The sequence below is a fragment of the Ammodytes marinus genome (genome assembly GCF_949987685.1).
Source record: "Ammodytes marinus genome assembly, chromosome: 22".
In the NCBI taxonomy this organism is placed as follows: domain Eukaryota; kingdom Metazoa; phylum Chordata; class Actinopteri; order Uranoscopiformes; family Ammodytidae; genus Ammodytes; species Ammodytes marinus.
In genome coordinates, this window is record NC_137226.1 from 8,829,190 (window position 1) to 8,848,558 (window position 19,369).

At 40.4% G+C, this 19,369-nt stretch overlaps 3 protein-coding genes across 3 annotated transcripts in view; 1 reads left to right on the forward strand and 2 right to left on the reverse strand.

Annotated features, from left to right (window-relative positions):
* Positions 1-4,314, forward strand: part of tmtc2a (transmembrane O-mannosyltransferase targeting cadherins 2a) — a 54,698-nt gene extending 50,384 nt beyond the window's left edge. The window contains exon 12 of the mRNA XM_080051205.1: positions 2,614-4,314. Coding sequence (XP_079907331.1) covers positions 2,614-2,823 — 210 coding nt within the window. The 3' untranslated portion in view covers positions 2,824-4,314. The remainder of the gene's footprint in view (positions 1-2,613) is intronic.
* Positions 4,315-12,059: 7,745 nt separating this feature from the next.
* parp11 (poly(ADP-ribose) polymerase family member 11) lies at positions 12,060-13,741 on the reverse strand (the record flags this gene model as incomplete). The annotated part of the gene is made up of 7 exons (XM_080050894.1): positions 12,060-12,491; positions 12,611-12,762; positions 12,857-12,990; positions 13,075-13,138; positions 13,277-13,346; positions 13,435-13,549; positions 13,646-13,741. The coding sequence occupies 7 exons, from the start codon at positions 13,739-13,741 to the stop codon at positions 12,196-12,198; spliced, it is 927 nt and encodes a 308-aa protein (XP_079907020.1). The 3' UTR covers positions 12,060-12,195.
* A 791-nt stretch (positions 13,742-14,532) lies between these two features.
* LOC307268703 (protein mono-ADP-ribosyltransferase PARP11-like) lies at positions 14,533-19,338 on the reverse strand. Its single transcript, XM_080051439.1, has 7 exons — positions 18,811-19,338; positions 17,572-17,692; positions 17,352-17,427; positions 17,113-17,185; positions 16,257-16,384; positions 15,740-15,891; positions 14,533-15,641 (listed from the first exon to the last, which is right to left on the reverse strand). The coding sequence occupies exons 1-7, from the start codon at positions 18,925-18,927 to the stop codon at positions 15,325-15,327; spliced, it is 984 nt and encodes a 327-aa protein (XP_079907565.1). The 5' UTR covers positions 18,928-19,338; the 3' UTR covers positions 14,533-15,324.
* Between the last annotated feature and the right edge of the window lie 31 nt (positions 19,339-19,369).

Below are 19,369 nucleotides of genomic sequence, written 5' to 3' on the forward strand. Positions count from 1 at the left end.
ATATCCTGTTTCTGCCCGTTATGAATCACTTCAAAAGGAAAAAGGGAGCGTGGACTGCTCTAGCTTATCTCACTGGGCTGCGACAGTGTGCGACAAGTTGGAGACACAAAATTGCGACAAAATATACGAATTAACTGAGCTTCTCTTTAATATTTCCACAAACCCCCTTGTAACTGCAGAGCTACCCCACAGGGAACAAGCACTTGCTGGCAATCACTGCTTTACATTTAGATAAAGTCCGCCTAAAGGGTAGCATTCTGTTTGTCCATTTTAATTAACACAGCCATGTGTTTGTATTTTATTCTGTTTCAAAAAGTAAGCTACCTGAAAGTCACAGTAATTCTAATTCGGTCTGGAAGCCTTCATGTGCACAATCAGACATGCTGAGGGCTTCTCTTGTCAACTGTCACGAGTAAAGCGCCTCTTGTCTTTGACATTTTCCCCTGCACACGTCTGCTTAGCGAACGACAGTCTCTCAAATTTCAACTTAATCCAGTAGCTTTAAGGTCATGAAAGACTCAGTGCTTGCTCTTTGTGCTAGGAAAGTTAATGAATGTGTGCCTCCAGAGAAAACTGCAAGTAGAGTTTTATGCCACACAGAAAGAGGTTCATCTCAAATACAACGCAGTCCTTTTGATTTCGAATTTTAATTTAAAGAGCGACTGTTGTATCCGTGTAAGGAACAGCCAAACAAAGTGGCATTGTTTTAATAAAATGGCATTGTTCTAATAAGGTACCATTTCATGCTGCACAGGACATATTGTATCCAGCAGTTATGTGCCATGGGGATCTTTTAAGGTTTATAACTCTTGAACCAATTTTATAAATGGTTCAATCATGGCATCAGCTGAAGATCAGAGGCAGAAGCTATCTTAAAAATGTTGTAGATGCAACTGGATGAAGGTCAAGAGTTTAAATCTGTTTCATCACTGTGATTGTATTACAGTAGGACCACCTAACCTTAGAAAAAAATGTGTTATTGTCAAAAGTTTCTGGCTGTCTTCCTGTTTACAGAACACTTCAAAACATGCCTCCATTTGTAATGATTTAGTCCAGTCTTTGTCTTTCATATCACATACTTGTTTAGAAAGACAAAGGGGCCATCATTTATCTGGCTTAATATGTCAGATTGACAAAAGACAGAACAGGGGTTTGGGAGCCCTTTGAAACGTAAATGATTGGTGCATTCACATGTTGTGATATGTGAAAAATGGGTGGCAGTACTGCTCTCTCTGTAAAATTGTCTTCAATAATTAAATTTTCAAGCATCTTCCAGGCAGCCACTGGAAATCTTCCAACTCTGTTAACATTCATGATGTGACACAGTAGGTGAGAATAACAAGCTCCCATTCCAGACACTGAAAAACGTAAACAATATCAGTGACCTAAGACTAGAGACGAATGGTTGTGTTGAGAGAAAGAGAGTCATTGAACTACAGTATTTGCCAAGTTGCTTTCCATATGTCATGCAGTGAGGATGCAGGCCTGGGAACAGGGCCAGGTCTGGGGGATGAGGTGCCGACCACTTTTAGGAAAAGATTTTTCGGTGTGTTTCTTACTTATGGCTCGCTGAGAGTCCTGGATTGTGCCGATTACTACGACTGGTAGACTATTCAGGGCCAGATGGTTTCACTATGAAATTTCGACAGATGAAATTTCTATTAAAAAAAAAAATCCAAAGAAAACACCTCTAAAAGCGTTTGTTCAAAAATGCTCAACACGCGCCCACAAACAATCTGTTGCTCACTGTGGCACTGTCGTAGTAGGACACTCTTTTGTCTTTGGTCCATGCCCGCTACTGTGCTGTGAGACTGCATTAAAGGCCTACTTCACCGGTTTGAATATGAAGGTGTATTGAATTCTGAGATCCTATGTAGTATAAATGTGCGAAAAAAATTGAAATCGGTTCATCCTAGCCTGAGAAAAGGCAGAAAGAGTGTTTTTTTTAACCCTATATTTCTCTTTCTCGTGACATCACAGAAAGAGAAATATAGGGTTAAAAAAAACTTACTTTGTAAATATTACTGTGATGTCTTTTACTGTGACATCACAGTAATATTTACAAAGTACGTTTTTTTTAACCCTATATTTCTCTTTCTGTGATGTCACGAGAAAGAGAAATATAGGGTTAAAAAAAACTCTTTCTGCCTTTTCTCAGGCTAGGATAAACCGATTTCAATTTTTTTCGCACATTTATACTACATAGGATCTCAGAATTCAATACACCTTCATATTCAAACCGGTGAAGTAGGCCTTTAAGGTTAATTTAATGCATATTTCATCCTCTAGCATTTAGCAAATTTCACAATAGCCCTTGCCTTAATCCACCATCCTTAAAAAAAAGCTTGGCAAGCTTCCTAAAATGTGTGTATGACTCACGTAACTTTGTCTCAAATATAAAACTTAGAAGAGCGAGTTAAGAATAGTTTGTCCAAATAGATATGTCCAAGGTGGACACAGTTGCCACGAGTACAGTAATCCTGTAAAATCCTGCAAGTCGACACCCTAAGATCACACAACTCACTGTTTGATGGTATAATACACCACTCCTGTCTCCTTTTCAAAACACACTTTTGAACCCTGTCCTAACTGTTTCTCTGTCCTCCCACCCAGTACCCGGCTGCGCTTATGAACCTCGGTGCCATCCTCCACCTGAATGGGAAACTTCCGGAAGCTGAGGCCAACTACCTGCGCGCACTGCAGCTCAAGCCTGACGACACCATCACCCAGTCCAATCTACGCAAGCTGTGGAACATTATGGAGAGGCAGGGATTTAAGATTAGGCAGGGGCTCGGGATGCACGGAAGCAACCTTTTGAAGTGAGGGAGTTGCCGGCCCTTCTTCTTACACAATGTGGTCGTGTCCCTCCAGAAGTGAAGCAGGACAGAATATGAAAGAGCTGGAGGCTAAAAGCTTTGGCCCTGTGATGCTTAGGGAAGACTGTTTGAGGCTTGGAATGTGTACTATGTCGCCACTAGTGCTGCAAGGGGGCTCAAACGACTAATGTCAATGTGTAATGTTTATTATTTAAACATTGTATAAAATGATGCTCAGTAACAACATTATGCGCTGAAGTCAAGAGTTCAAAATGAGAAATTTTGAGAATAAATGGTATGATTTTAAAGCACTTAATTTGAATGAGAATGTAGCAAAAGTATTTGAATAATAATTTTCCGCAGAATTGGGTTTTAAAGTTGTCAGCACTGACAACACTGGCAAATGACTCATTCTCTTTCATGATTCCTGCTGGTTTGTCTTAAAAGGGGAACTCGGATTTTACACATCAAGGTCTGTTAACAGAAAAAAAAGTTATACAAAGCCTTCTGTGGCCCTAGAGGGAGTCTGCACTGATTTTACTTGAGTTGGTGTTGGTTGGACCTGAAGAAAAAATCTGGGTTGTGGTGTTAGAAAGACATGAGCTTTCCAGACTGAAGTTACCCGCTGCTTTTCTCTGCTTGAGGCTAGCGGCTCAAGGCTACATTATCTGCATACAATAACACAACTAAATCTCCAACTGTTGGCGGTGGAGTTGCATTTTGGGTAATGTAGGCACCAGGATTTGACAAGAAAGAAGAATGGGCAGAATAAAACATTTGTTTTTTATGCATCAATGTATTCCTTTTAAACAGTTTATCTTGAGTCTGAGAAACTGTTTAGTACACTTTTTAAAATATTTAAAAATTCATATCCTGATTAATTACACTCAAGGTGCTCTCGCCCTCAACTTTGACTCTTAACAAAGGAAATGCATAACATTAAAAGCATGCTTGTGCTGTGATATCGCCGGGTAGCAGCCTGTAATACAGTGCTCTTAAGTAAATTACTCCAGCTAAAATAAATAAATAGGTTAAAGCATAAAGTTTGCATATCCAAACGCTTGTTACTGTAAAAATTTAAACGGATGATCAAATCAAAATACTCGTCAACTGTGCCAAAGCTTGAACTGAGTCTTAACGCCTCCTGTGCCAAGCAAGAACTGTTGTCACTTGATATGTTGTTTTTCCTTGTGTCAAATGAAGATGTTTCACTCTTTGTGGTCATTCAAACTTAATTTATTAATATGTTTATTTTATGTGAAAAAGCCAACACTGTGCCGTTACTGTCACAGTAGCCCACCCTCTCTGTTTCCTGCAAAAGGCTAAAGTAGTAAGGTTTTTTTTATAAGAATTGTTTTTCCTCCTCTGCTTACGGTAATCAGGTTGGGATTCCTGTCACAGAGTGGGGTTTGTGGCACAGAGAGAGCTTCTTAAAATGAAGTTAGATGTTTTCGACGATTGTGACGTTTGGTTAAATTATAGAAAATGTGTAGCTGGACATGTGTTGTGTTTTTGTAAAAAGAAGTGATCCTTTTTCCATAATAAAAAACATGATATTTGATCTTGGCAGTGTGATTCCCTTATGTGAAAGGAAAGCCACCCCACATATGTACAGTAAACGAATTATATGCATAAATGTGACTTTGAGCTTTGAATCCTGTCACAGCATGAAAGAGCATAACCTCCCTGCCTCCCACCAAAAGCCAGTTGAACAATTCATATTAGGAAAATATGAGTGAGTTTTTTTGTGTTCAAAGCAATGAAGATTACCTACTAAACTAAATACTAAATACTTAAGTTTGCAGTAAACTAATAACAGGAAAATAGGCAACATACAAAAGGGAAAATGTGCCACAAAAGCAATTCCTAAACACTCAACATAAGCATATTTCACAACTTTAATTCAAGCATGCATGAAACCATCATAATCCATGTGCCACAAAATCCAAAAGAAAATACACATCAGTCAGCCTCTACAACATGTATGACAATTAGTTGGCTACCGATGCTAATTCTGCCCCCTAGGTAGATGTAGCAGCATACCATTACAAATCAGAAGCCAGTGGACACCAACACATTGCCCACAAGCATCTCTGTAGGCCCTGCGAGCAGCCAACATCAACTCATGAAATCACATGTCTGCACAAGCAGCGAATTGGCTTGGTTAAGAGAAGCAGGTGCTCAGTCATAGATGATATTACTTCACAGATGAACAGGAAAGCATGTCATAAGTGAAAAAGAGCTGCTGACCGCCTAAACCCTATATTCTGTTGACATTGGCTTCACTTCCTCGTTGTTCGGGGTCCCACAGGCTGCCTGTGTGTGCTGTGCGAGTTTGCAGGGGAAATAAATGTAAAGAATTGTCGTCAAAGCAATCATTTATATGATATATGGGCTATGCCTGTGCATGAACAATTCATGTATATTTCTTACTTTTGCCAAAAAGTCATTCACAGACAAAGAACTGTTTGTGAGTATGTTATCATAAAGAGCGACGTTACGTATGTCGGGGTACAAGTAGACCCCGGAGAGGTCCAACTCCACTGTTAGGGATGTATCAGTCTACAGTCACTGCAGAGCATGAATATCTATTGTGGTTAACAGCTGGCATCTCTGTGAGAGACAAACAGAGGTAATAATCCGTCATATTCTGAGGTGGAATTACATGTCATGTGCCATGAGTGATGGATTTGGCTTCCTGAACTACTTGCCAAAGTTTTGCTCCATTTCATTGAGATTCACAAATGTAATGTTGAGTGTTTTAAATAATTTAGTAAAGGAAGACATTTCTGTTACTGCAATAACGTAGTCTTGAATTTCACTGGAGAAAGAAAAAAAGACGTGCCACTTTTCTCTGTCTGTCTGTCTGTCTGTCTGTCTGGTCTTCTCACAACCTGAACATGTTGATATCCACGGATCAAGCGGACATCAAAGCCGTTCCAATCACATGCCAGCACTTCACGCAGTAAATATTTAAGAAGACTCACTTGTTGACATGCAAGAGCTGGCAGCCCCAGTTTCAAAACTATGCCACAGTAGTTAGCATAAATATGCGAGGGCGTATCCAATGTATTATGTGTAAAAATAACCATATTTTTTAAAGAATCATCTACTAGACTCTTTACTGAATCTGCCCATCGTAATCACTGGACCAATAAACCATCTCAAATATTTGACTGACAACGTCGCAAAAGATACTGGGGAAAAAAGGATACTGGACTATTCAACAGAAGCGTACACATTGAAATGCTGAGCCAATTAAAATTAATAAATAAGAATTTGAAAATAGGAGAGAGACTGTGATTTCTGCGCCACCTAGTTGCTCTGAATAAAATTGGAGTGTGATATGTTGGTTCATAAAAAAATAAGTCAGTCCACTTGAGTACAGATCACTTGGGAGAATGGTAGTGTTATAGATTCCCTGTAAAGTAGGCCTATACATGTGTATGCCTACTTTACGCAGCATTGAAATCATTTTCAGTAATAATTTTCTAGGTTTTATCCAATTATCTTCGCGTGAACATGTTGGCAGTAAAAAATCGAAAAAGACAAAGTTCTTCATAAAGGCAATGATAAAACTTAAACTATAAAAATGTATAATTTTTATGTAACATTTTTAGGAATGCAATTCAATAACTAACTACATATTTTCTGGCGAAATAGGTCAATATATTCTGTCCTGGACCTGGCTTACACACTATCCATATTTCAGTAAGTTCTCCAAGACAAACTAGCTTGACACTGAATGAGGAAGCATTTTGATGACCTCGTGTTTTTCCTGCCTGTGGGGATGAACAAAAAAAACATTTGAAGAGCCAAGGGGGGAAATAGTCTGTAAAATATTCTGTTCCAGGAACTAGTGGAGCTGTCGTACAGCTGAGTAAGGTTCTCTTCAGTGTGGACACGCTGTATGCTTCCTCTGCTTTACACCTAACAGCAAATTAACAGAAAGCTGCCTTAATCATTTAGAAAATGTAATTTATTCCCACATGATGGAGACGTGTGTGTTTGAGTGTTCCATATCCGGCAGCCATGACCTCTGACAGCGGCAGCAGCACCTGGGCCTACACATTAAAGTAAAGCACTTAAACTACACAATAGGAAGGGAAGTTCAGCTGACGAGATGAAAGATTTCCTCCCACCGCTCGACACTAATGCCCGCAAGGAAAGCATGTGGGAGTAGTGGAAGCACATGGCTAGTGCCAGGGGCGGACTGGGACAAAAATGTGGCCCTGGCCTTTTGGCCCTGACCGGCCAAAGTTCAGAAGGTGTGGGGGTGCTTGCTTTATAATTGCAAATATCAAGTTCATGTGAGATTAATGCACCAGCAGCATGCGGCACACTTACACACTGAAGCAATTCACTTCATGACTAATATGGACTGTTCAGTCCAGCTCAGTTCCTGTTTTTTAAGAATGTCTAAATGTTATCACTAAGTGACTGCTTGAGGTGTGGGTGGGTGGATGGGGGGAGGTATTGTGTGTTTGTGTGTTGAGTGAATGAGTGAGTGTGTGTGTGGGGGTGAGGGGGGGGAGACTTTATAAGTGCTTTACAAATAAAGTCTGATTGATTGATTGATTGATTGATTGATTGATTGATTGGTTGATTGATTGATTGATTGATTGATTGATTGATTGATTGATTGATTGATTGATTGAGTGATTGACATCATAATACGTTCAAATTGACCATGCACCATGGCACCATCTTAGAATAGCAGGATTGATATGCTCACACATTTTTGTTAAAGGTATTTTTGACCAACAGGTGCACCAAAAAAGTATATCCTTCTTATAACGTTCAAGCACATACACACATATGGTCAAAAAAGCTCCAATAAAGATGGAACTTTAGAAAGACACTAGGCCTACCTTAAGATGTAAGAAGACGTAGCATGAGTGCACTTTTCTCTGGGACCCATGTCGATGATACTGTTCCATAGCCAATGCACAAAGCAGTCCAAATCCGTAACATTGTAGCTGGGAAGCTGCTACTACTAGCCAGGTGAAAATTAGCTAGGCTACTTAATTGCTGCTATCACTGGCTTTGGCATACAAAAACATATGTAGCCTATTAGCTTTGCCTATTTCGCTGCACCAGCCTCTCAACTTTTCTCTCTATGGTTTTCTCATCACCTAATTAAGTACGGGTCCCCAGTGTAACTGGGGATCCGTAATTATTACTCTCCACCATACTTATTCTTCTGACTTCTGACTTCTGACTTCTTATTCTGCCTCACATTTTCTAGCTGCTTCTCCTCCCACACCGTTACACGCAGACATGCAAAAATTTCGCACAACGTGCGTCCCCACCCCGCGGGGTGTGCTATTATACAGTTTTTTGAATTTCCGCTAGGGGGCGCTGTAATGAAGTCCCGACTGAACGAACTTTGAGAGGCCACGCCCCGCACGCCGTAACTCCGATTGACTTGAAATTTCTCACACAGGTGTATGTTAGGGTGCTCTACAAAAAAGCCTCTGGGACCATAAAAATTCTTCTGGGAATATTTCCCGCTAATTAGCATAAACTGAAAAACAGCGTGTTATCCACAACTTTCTGCAATTTGACTGTATCGACACCAAATTTCTCGTGAAGCCCCGGGGGACTACAATAAACATACCCGTAAAAGATTAGTTGGACAACTTGAAAAACATGGCCGCCATTGACCAAAAAGTTTACGCAGGGGCGGGGCTTAATAACACGTTGGCCATAACTCCTTAACCGTAGGTCCTATCATCATCAAACTTGCTGGGTATGTGCAGAAGTCATGTGGTAGCATGTCCCATCGAAGCTTATCGCGATTAACCCATAGGGGGCGCCACAAATGGGCGGGGCATAATAACACGTTGGCCCTAACTCCTTAACCATAGGTCCTATCATCATCAAACTTGCTGGGTATGTGCAGAAGTCATGTGGTAGCATGTCCTTCTAAACTTATCGAGATTAACCCATAGGGGGCGCCACAAATGGGCGGGGCTTAATAACACGTTGGCCATAACTCCTTAACCATAGGTCCTATCATCATCAAACTTGCTGGGTATGTGCAGAAGTCATGTGGTAGCATGTCCCTTGAAGCTTATCGCGATTAACCCGTAGGGGGCGCCACAGGGGCGGGGCCTATCCACAAATTGGCCATAACTCCTTAACCATAGGTCCTATCATCATCCTCTGTGTCTGGAATAAAATTAAATCAATCAATCAATCATCAAACTTGCTGGGTGTGTGCAGAAGTCATGTGGTAGCATGTCCCTCGAAGCTTATCGCGATTAACCCATAGGGGGCGCCACAAAAGTCACCCGACTCCAATTGACTTGAAATTGATTACACATGTACAGCTCATGGTGCTCTACAATTTCGCTCCGAGGAATTTTTTTTTAATTTCCGCTAGGGGGCGCTGTTCTTAATCCCAGACTGAAGAAAGTTTGAGAGGCCACGCCCCGCACACCGTAAGTCTGATTGACTTGAAATTTCTCACACTGGTGTATTTTAGGGCGCTCTACAAAAAAGCCTCTCGGACCATAACAGTCAACCTGGAAATACTTTCGGCTAATTAGCATAAACTGAAAAACAGGGTTTTATCCACAACTTTTTTAAGTGTTACTCTATCAACGCCAAATGTCTCACGAAGTCCCGGGGGACTATGACGCACGTCTCCGAAAAATATTAGTAGGGTAGCTTGGAAAAAATGGCCGCCCTTGACTAAAACGTTTACGCAGGGGCGGGCCTTAATAACACGTTGGCCGTAACTCATTGACTGTAGGTCCTATCGTCGTGAAACTCGCAGGATACGTGCGGAAGACATGCGGTAGCGTGTCCCTCTAAGCTCGTCGAGGTTAACCCACAGGGGGCGCCACGAATGCCAAAACCGTCATTCGCCGACGCAATGTTTGCCGGGCCACGCCCCTTTCCCCCCGACTCCGACCGACTCGTCGTTTGTCGGACGCGCGCGGCTCGCGTCGGTCTACGGTAAAGCCTCTGGGACCGCGGGGGTCGGCCGTGATTTTTTTCCTTCCCCGATTCGCGCGGGGGCGGCCCGTACTTTCCAAATCTCCGCGGGATTTCTAGTTTCCTCTTCTTTTTTTCCCACATGTAGGTATCTTCTGTTTTCTCCATTGTTGTCTTCGACAGGCACTGGTCCATTTCACTTAGCCATTGCTTGATAACGAACTTGAAAGTAGTAGCCTATTCAAACGTAGTTTGGGCCGATCCACTTTGGGAGGGGCCGCTTCTGCTCGCCACTTTTTTGGTGTTGGTTATGATTATTACACTCTCCCCCTATAAAAATGGGCCATCACAAATATACGTTAGTGTGTAGATCATGGACGTATTGCTGGCATGTGGTGAATTTATTTAGGCCAACGTTTTTATTTATATTTGTTCCGGTGTCCCAAATCTCTATGGCTGCCTTATATTTGGGAATCAGTATTATCTTAAACAGTCTATTATTAGAGTGGAGTAAAAAGACATTCCCCTGTGAAATAATAGGCCTTCTGAAGTAGGCTACATAAGTGATAGCTCTAGTAAATAAATTGTCTACTTATTAATTGTCCACCACTGAGTATAACCCAATCCCTCTCTGTGTCCATAGGGTAACTTATAATAATGATAAACCAGGGAGAAGGACTGATGGCAGTGCTGCATAATGGCAAAAAAAAGTCGCTGCTAGACTGTGGAGCAGCCAATGGTGACGTGCCAAAAGTTCAACCTCTGTTTTCTAAGTGTCTCATATGTCAACAGTGCCCTCTGCTGAGGGTTTCCCTCAGGTACAGCTCCATATTTTACAATAAAAGCCCACTGGGAGGATGTACTCAAAGTGGAGGAGGTAAATAAACAAAACAAAACAAAACAAAACAGGAAACAGAACTAAGGGAACACAATAAGCTTCTAAAAAAATAATACTGATGTATACATTTCTGACAATTATTGTTTATTCCACTAACTGGGCAGCAGGAATAGCGTTAAAACACACTACAGCGATGTAATTGCAGGTGAGGATTTTGCACCTGTTATGACAGGAAACTACCTGTTCCAACGTCACTGTCTAAACAGGGTGTGTCGATACTAGGTTACACAGGACAGGAGAGAGTGGTGCAACGCGTTTTTTTATTCTGGTCAGTGTGTGAGATAAAATAAGATGTCCTTGTTCCTGTCCAAAATGCTTGGTGATAGTTTAGTGGTAGTGGATTTGCTCTAAACATTATCTGTATACCTACAGCCTACACTGCAATCGGAGCCACTCACGTCATGACCACAGCATATGGAATGTTAAAATGTATTATCTCACCATTAAACAAATACATAGACTCATGTGTGAGGATATAACATTTTTCTCTAAGAATGGGGACATGTTTTTATCTCTCCTCGTCATGTGTAATAAATATGGTTTGTTTGAGACAGTGACAAAGCCACAGTTATTGTAGGCCTTCTATCCAGAGGCATGAAGCTTGTAGGGTTAGTTAGGTAAAGTTCGATTAGGAAGACTCATTCCAGTATCAACCTCATTATAATGTCTCTCTCTCTCTCTCTCTCTCTCTCTCTCTCTCTCTCTCTCATGACACTGTTCAAACACTCTCTTAATGCAGTAATATTGCCCTAAGGCTCTTGTGGTTCCGCCCGATACTAGATCAGTTGACTGTGGGCGTTTTCCTCCATCAGCCTATGATGGTGTCCAATTGCCAAAAACTTTCGGCCTACTACTCTGAATTCTACCTTATGAGGAGCATGATCACTAAATTATTTTTGTTCATTCTTTAAATCTCTGATTCATTCAGTCTCCCCTGGTTGAATTAGGTAAAACAGATTACTAAAAGTCGAAACTTGAATCAAACACACGTAGCCTTTGATGGTTTGGACCTGCCAGGACTTTTATTCATGAAGAAATCAGTATAATGTGATCATAAATATTGTAAACAAATGTGACTTCATTTAAGCTGTAAGAATGCATTGAATGTTTAACCCGTGTAATGAGTGTAGCTTGAAGAATACCATAAAACACCCCCAAAGCCATCGATATGCCGAAGAAACCTTCACCCAGACAATTTGAGGTAGATATGTTGGATAGATCCTCTCTTGAGTTTAGTTTATTAAGATCCCCATTACCTTCTGTCTGTCTTAGACAGTACACTCAAACCTGTCTAGTATACAAGAATAGCCCATCATCACAATTATTTATCTATTGAATAGTTGGGAAAAGCAAGTGCCTGAACATTCCCAAAATAATGGATTGATAGCTCTCACCCTTCAATATAATTAAAAATTAAAAAACAAACAATAAAATAAAAACAATAGTGATCTATAGTGGTTTACACCATTTATTGTGTAAACAAATAACTTTTTATGAAAACATATTTTGTCAATGTCTGAAATCAAAACACCTTTTTCACTTGTACTGAATCAAATACTCTGGATATATTTGATTTGAATCGAAAATAACAAAAATGGTGGGGGTTTTGATGTCGTTCACACAACTATAGTGAGAGTTTTCAGAACTTTTATCATCAGGTTTTGTGAAATGTTTTTGTCCAACATTTGATTTCCCGATCATCACTCGAGCCAGGATTATTATTTTAGTGTATTCACCTTGAACTTGTGTTTTCCTGCCATACAGAGGCAACGGATCAGTGCCTGATGTGCTGTAAGTGTCTGCATATGATGCATGCTTTGCAAAATATATTCCTAAAATAAATAAAAAACAAAAAACTCAGATCAACAGGGCAGACTTTTGGGGAACAGTCTACATTAAAATAATTTATATTTCGTATATAAATTAAGTTATTACTGTAACATTAACTTACCTTTGCCAAAAATGTGGCCATGTTGCCCAGCTAATCGTAAGTCGAAGTTATACTTGCAAATGCTGTCAACATTTCTGATTTCGGTCCCATGAAAGAGTCGTTGCTCTTGGATATCTTGGACACCATGAATTCTCATCATCTGTTTCTTTTTTCTTAGTCACAAACACAGAAAGGAAACATTTTGATCACAAAGAAGGGGAATAATGTAGGACATAGGGGAGAGCTCAAACTCAAAGACCCACTTACAGACAATAAATGTCCCACAAGTCCAAGTTCTGTATCCTGCTGATTGACACAATGGATCTGTCCAACAGCCCATCTTTCTTCACATAACCATCCACAGTCTTATACTCAGGGCTGAGCTCACTCAGAGGGATCATCTGTAATATATCAAAAACACATGTTAGTTATAATAAAGGTTTCAGTTGAAACAAGCATATACACAGTGCAGTCTTTTAATTCACCTGGTATGGACATGTGGGATCAAACTTTTCCCAGAAGACAGGTGTAACAGTGAAACAGGAGCAGCTGTGGGAGGAAAGAGTTAACAAGTTTGCATTGTGCTGAGAGTTTCACTTTCATTTAGCAGGAAACCAAACTGTAGACTGCAGTATGCATAGATTTAAACTACTGGATAATTTGATCGTGTTTTTAGTCACATTTCACCTTCTCTCAGAGTAGAGACCCCGATGAATTCTTCTTTGCCTCCCTGTCTTGACGTCAGTCTGTAACATTGCTGTATATGTGAACACACAAGTAAAGTCAACCGAGATCTTTACAGGCAAATGAGGACTTCAAGTGAACAGGAAAGAACTGTCATGTACCTGAGAAATCGAATGTGCTATGACATTTGGAGGAAGACAAATTTAAAACCGCCTTTGAGTTTATTCGGTAGTATTTTTCCAAATCTTCACTCCTGAGGGGGTTATGGGGGTCATCCTGTAAGATGGAAAGAAAGTTACATTGGACATTCTGCCCTTTATGGCCTTCATCTTTGACTATGATCTAAAATAAGAGAAGTTAAAAAGAGTTTACCTCAAATCTGTGCCACCTTCCACAGTCTGCCAGATAACACCAGTTCCATGGGGTGTCTGACGTGTCCATGAATTCAATATCTTCATATCCCAACATTCTCTTAACAAAATTTTAATTAAATAGATATCACAACAAAAGTTAAATAAATATGTTCTACACCTCACTCTTCTTCTGTCCGGGTTCCTCTGGTGACAGGTTTCAATTAAAGTAACTTCAGGCTAATGTGAATGAAGTGTAATTCATAGCCACACCTCTGAGGGAGGCCGGCTTTCACAGACACCTGCACCAGCCCACAATCAGTTCTCATTTCTTTATCCGAAATCTTTTCTATAAGAAAAAAAATTGGTAGGCCTATTTTGAAAAGTTTATTTGTTGTTAGACACACACAGGTATAGCTTCATACACTCCTACATTCACACACAGCTGCAGTGTTGAGACTGAAGACATCAGTTCTTCCTGCACTCATCTGCATTTACTATGAGGAAAATGAATAAGGATTCATTCTTTTACTGTTGCACCACCTTGTGGCAAACATATTATAACCCTTGTTCACAGACACGCACAGCAAAGCAATATTACATTTTGTGTTGAATAAATTAAATTTTGAAGGCTACATTCACTTTGTTTTGTTTTAGAGTTTTTTTTCCCAATGATAGGCCTAGATTCACACCAGGTGCAAAGGTCACCTGCTGAGATGTTTGCAGGTGGTGATATCAAATTCAGGAAGAATTTGAGTAAAATGTAATGTAGAACGCATCTTGTCCTTGTTTGGAATGAGCCTTTTACAAAAATTCCGACCTCAGTTGCTATAGTCTTTTTTTTTTTTTAAATATTGAAGTCAACAGTCAGAAAGGACACACAGAAACATATTGCTTGAGGACCACAGCTGGACACATCATCACAACTTTATGTCATTGTGACACACTTACAAAGCCTTTCATGGAAAGGGGGGCAAAGTACATTGATGCATGGTAAAAAGAAAAAAGAAATAGAGGTAGAATTGTTATTTTTAAATAAATACAGAATGAAAACAATCCATGCCTACGTAAAACATTGTACCAGGTATACACAGATTTTGCTAATACTGATGGTGCAGAATGATTGAGCAGGAACATGTATTTGGTTCTTGTTGTTTGGAATCATGTAGACATGACTTGTAAGTAAGCTCATGCGTGGCACTGTGGAAGTGAAGGAAGGGCTGTGGCCAATGGCGGGACATACTGTACATAACCTACAGGCTGCAAGTGCCACTCTTATTTTACACGGCTGTGCACAGATATCGAACAAGCACACAGAGATTCTGCTTTCAGTACAAAATTGCCACAAAGACTGATATTCATCAGTCCGTTAATTCATCTTTTTTTTCATTTCATTTCTTTTTTTGATTTTACACCACAGAAACACTCCAGTCACAAGGGCATGTCATAAGATACACTGTGGAGTACACAGACTGTACATAGAGCATTAATTGTCTTTTTAAATCTTCCAAATTTCCCCAAAAGGCACTTTAAGATGACTCATGCTCCAGATAGGCACTGGATCAGGCTGAAACAAAAAGCGTCTTTTTTCCTGTTTCATCCTGTCATCTGATTCTGTATTCCAAATATTTGTAAAGAGATCCAGCCTCTATAGGAAGAAAAAAAAAATCATGTGACATACAGTATCTTCTTGTTTGGGCTTCAGTAGAACTCGATCAGATACTCTGGGTAAATCTGATTGCTGTCAAAAATGACATAAATCTTTGGATTGGCCATATCGTCCACACAACTGTCATAAAAGTTGGTGAAGCTGGCGTCCTTGGAGGGTGGCCTGCAGTACATGGGATGACCGACCGTGTGTTCTCCAACCAGCACCCTGGCCAGGAACATGGTCTTGTAGGGCGGCTCAGTAGCAAATATTGGCGGGGCCAGTCCGTGTCTCTGCAGGGTGGTGTTGTGCTTCCCCGTGGTGTGACAGAATTTACTGGAGTATTTGGCGTCCCGGGCGAAGTAGCTCCCTGCAGAAAAGTAAGGTGAACCAAGTGTTAAAATCAGACAAAAAAAAGGTGCGGCGAATTGTTTCATGATGTTACATTCACAACACAGAAGGGTCTACCTTTGCCATAGACATCGCCATGGCTTCCTGTCAGCCGCCAGTCAAAGTTAAATGTACATATAGCTTGTATGTTGCTGTGTCCTGTGCCGTGAAACAGCATTCGCTCCTCAATATCCAATGTGCGCTTGACTTTTCGCAACTGTCTTTTCTTCCTTAGGGGAGAACCAAGGAATGACAACACAACACAGAGCACTGATCATCACTTTGTTACAAAGTGTATTTTTCAAACTAGGAAAAGGTGCTCGAATCTACATGGGACGGACTTAATGAAAAAAGTCAGCGTGGTTTCATGTGTTGCATCAAAATCAACCTAATTTTCAATAAAAGTGAAGATGCACTCTATTAGGTTTCATTCTGTTGATTTAAGTTAACAGAAGGAAGGTCTGTAGAGTACCATTGTTTTCTCACATAATGCCTAACTGTGAAATAATGAATGCAATAAAAATTTTAAAAACTCTGCTAACGCAAAAGAGCACTTTGTGCAGCACCCTGACTACAATGCAACAATTGTCAGTACCTGCAGAAGAATTCCCATAAGTCCAGGTTCTGAATCCTCTGGATGGATTTGATTGGATGATCCATGGTCCTATCATACAGTCTGGCCACTTCTTTAAACTCATAGGTGTCTCTTCCGAGTTGGACGAGCTGCAAAACAATGCAGTAAAAGTAACTGTGATTTACAGTGACAAAGCTTGGTTGGCATCAAGCACTGACCACAGCCGTTTACACAGCATTATTGAACCTATTTAAGGCCTGGTACAAAAGAACATTCTAGTCTGTATGTTTAGTTCATATCTCCATGACAACACTGAGGTGGGTGAATTTTTTTCGGAGATATACGTCAGCTGGATGGGCTTATCTCCCTCCACCCAACGTCACATCAATGCCCTTTTTCAGTAAGAGGAAATGAGGCGGAGTAAAAATCTGATAAGATGGCGATGCGCATAAGCCAGGACGATTGGATGCAGTTGGAATAACTGAGGTCAGCCCGGATGCTACATCCATTTTATATACTATCTATGGTTGGCATGTCTAATCAACCAGCAAACACATTATTAAAGCTGTTTTTTTTACTAGTTCAAGTAACTAAATTAGGAATGAACCTTTTTTTTAAAGTTTTGTATTCGAATGATCACTCTGAATTTTGCATGGCTTTTCATCTATACACACTTGATGATATGATGTGCATTGATGAAACCAAACCTTTGTGAATTTTAAAAGGTGTGCGAATTATTACGTGTATATTACGTATAATTACGTGTCCTACCATTTATTATTTTTATTCACAGTCTATGAACCTCATTTATTTATTTATTGAAACCACTTTATTGAGTGCATAATCACATTCTGCAGAAATGTGTTCTTTTACTCACTTGATAGTTCTCATCTGTGTTGATTCTCTCCCAATGACACGGAACCGGCAAGGCCAGATTATCACAAATAAACCTGACAGATAGAGGGAGAGAGAGTGAGAAGAGGGGGGTCAGTATCAGACTGCATCCTGCATGTGTCAATAGGCCAAATTTAGAAGAATGCAATAAAGAAAAAAATCTCTTTTAAGATATCTGTGCATTGCATTTTGGGATAATTTTGAGGGGTCACCAAGTCTTACCTGAAGCCAGTTGCAGAGTGTAGAGAGCGTTTGATTGGCCGCTGCTTCCCTGTCGTTACATTTATCTGTCGCATGGCTGGTGGGGAAATAATTAAAGATTAGGGGGAACATGAACTCAAGCTTGTGTACTATTTCTCACACAGGATTAACTCTTGAATTAACATCATCAGAAGAATCTTTGAGTACTCTTTAATACTAGCTGGATTCAGTGTTACTTTACCGGAGAAGTCCAGTCGGTAGGTGTACTTGGCTGTGTAGAATTCCATGACACCGCGCTGGTTTCTGTTGTAGCACTGCTCAATCTGAGCGCTGGTCACAGAGCAGGCCGCACTGGGATCAATCTGATAGGGGAAATTGAGAACGAGAAATTAACTCTGATGGAGCGCTAAAGCGATTAAGACAGCAAGTTAGATAATAGATTAGTTGTCTTGCCAAAAAGTGGCTTTGGTCTGTTGGTTGGACAAAAAAACAGAAGAGAAAAATGTCACATTATGCTCACCAAAAAGCTTTTCTAACACTGAATGAAAAAACAACAAAAAAATCATCAATGAAGTTAATCATTTTTAGTTGTGGTCCTAATCTAATGTTTAGACTTGCAAGACTTTCAGTATCGATTAATCTAAAAATGGTCTTAAAAAATGCCCAAGAGCACAAGATGACAAGTCAAGTGACTTCTAAGTATATAGCTCATCCAGTATCACAAATAACTATTCGCTTCAGTGGGCTTTACTAATCTGTACAGCATCCAATGTCAATAGATCCTGAATTCAGATCCGGACAAAACTCCCCAAAATGAGCCTTTAAATGAGGAACAAATCGAAGAAACTTCAGCAGGAGCAACAGAGAACAGGATCCATCTTCCTGGACAGACAGACATGCAGTAGATGTTATGTGTACAATACAGACCAACAAAAAGCTTGATAAGATTTCATGACAAATTTCAAAAAGTGTTGATTGTTAAACATATATTAATCATGTGGATGAGGGACGACATCAAACAGCTCCAGGCCAACCCTACAAAATATCAAATATAGATTGGAGTAAGGTCAAGAAAAGCAGTAAATTGTCACATTTGATAACCGAGAAGTGAACCATTAAATGTTTACTGTATTTAGTTTAGTAGTTTGGTAGGCCTATGTCATTATTTTATTCCAGCTCAATCAAAATTCACAACTTAAGACAAACAATAACAACGTCAATGCTGATCGGCGATGATGATGTTAAAGTGTGATACATTTTAAAATTGTGAAAACAAATGGATTGACCCAGTAATTTTGAAGTAGGCTATGTCACTGACTGCAAATTTTTCAAGTCAGCCAAACCCTCAGAGACATTGCACTGAGTGACATTAAAAAGCTTCATCAATTGTACACAAATAGGTGGAGGGGGAGGGGGGGGGGGGGGGGGGGGGGCTGCTGCTGGATAGTTTTTGGTAAAGTTGTCATGTCCTGTGAACTACCTCAAACATGTGCCACACTCCACACTCGGCCAGGTAAAACCAGCACCAGTTGGGATCTGAGGTGTCCATCTCCTCCATCTCCACGGACTCCTCCTCTGATGATCTGATGGCTAACATGGCTAAATCTGACGACCAATAAGTGAAAACATGCGGAAGAAAACAACCGAGTGAATGGCAAGAGGGGGGTCGGGGGTGGGACAAGACGATGCTTTATTCTTGTGATAAAAACCTAACGTCAGGACGGTGTTTCTAAGCCATAGTCGCGAGGGCGTTTCATCCTGTAAACAATTTTAAAATAATACAGGAAATCCCCATCTCTAGCTAGCTGTCATTAGCGGCTGCCGCACCCGACTCTTCCTAAAAAAAAACTCCTCCTACCAGTGTCCAGCCTGTCTCTGTCTGTCTGACTGTGCCCCTGCAACTTAGCGGGATATAAACCCTTCGCGCATTATTACTAATGAACCGGAGAAACCACAGACTCGAGGCAAGAACAGTCGACTAACGCCGCAAAACATTTGAGTCTTCCTCTTCTTTGTTTACATTTATTTCCTGGTTCCTC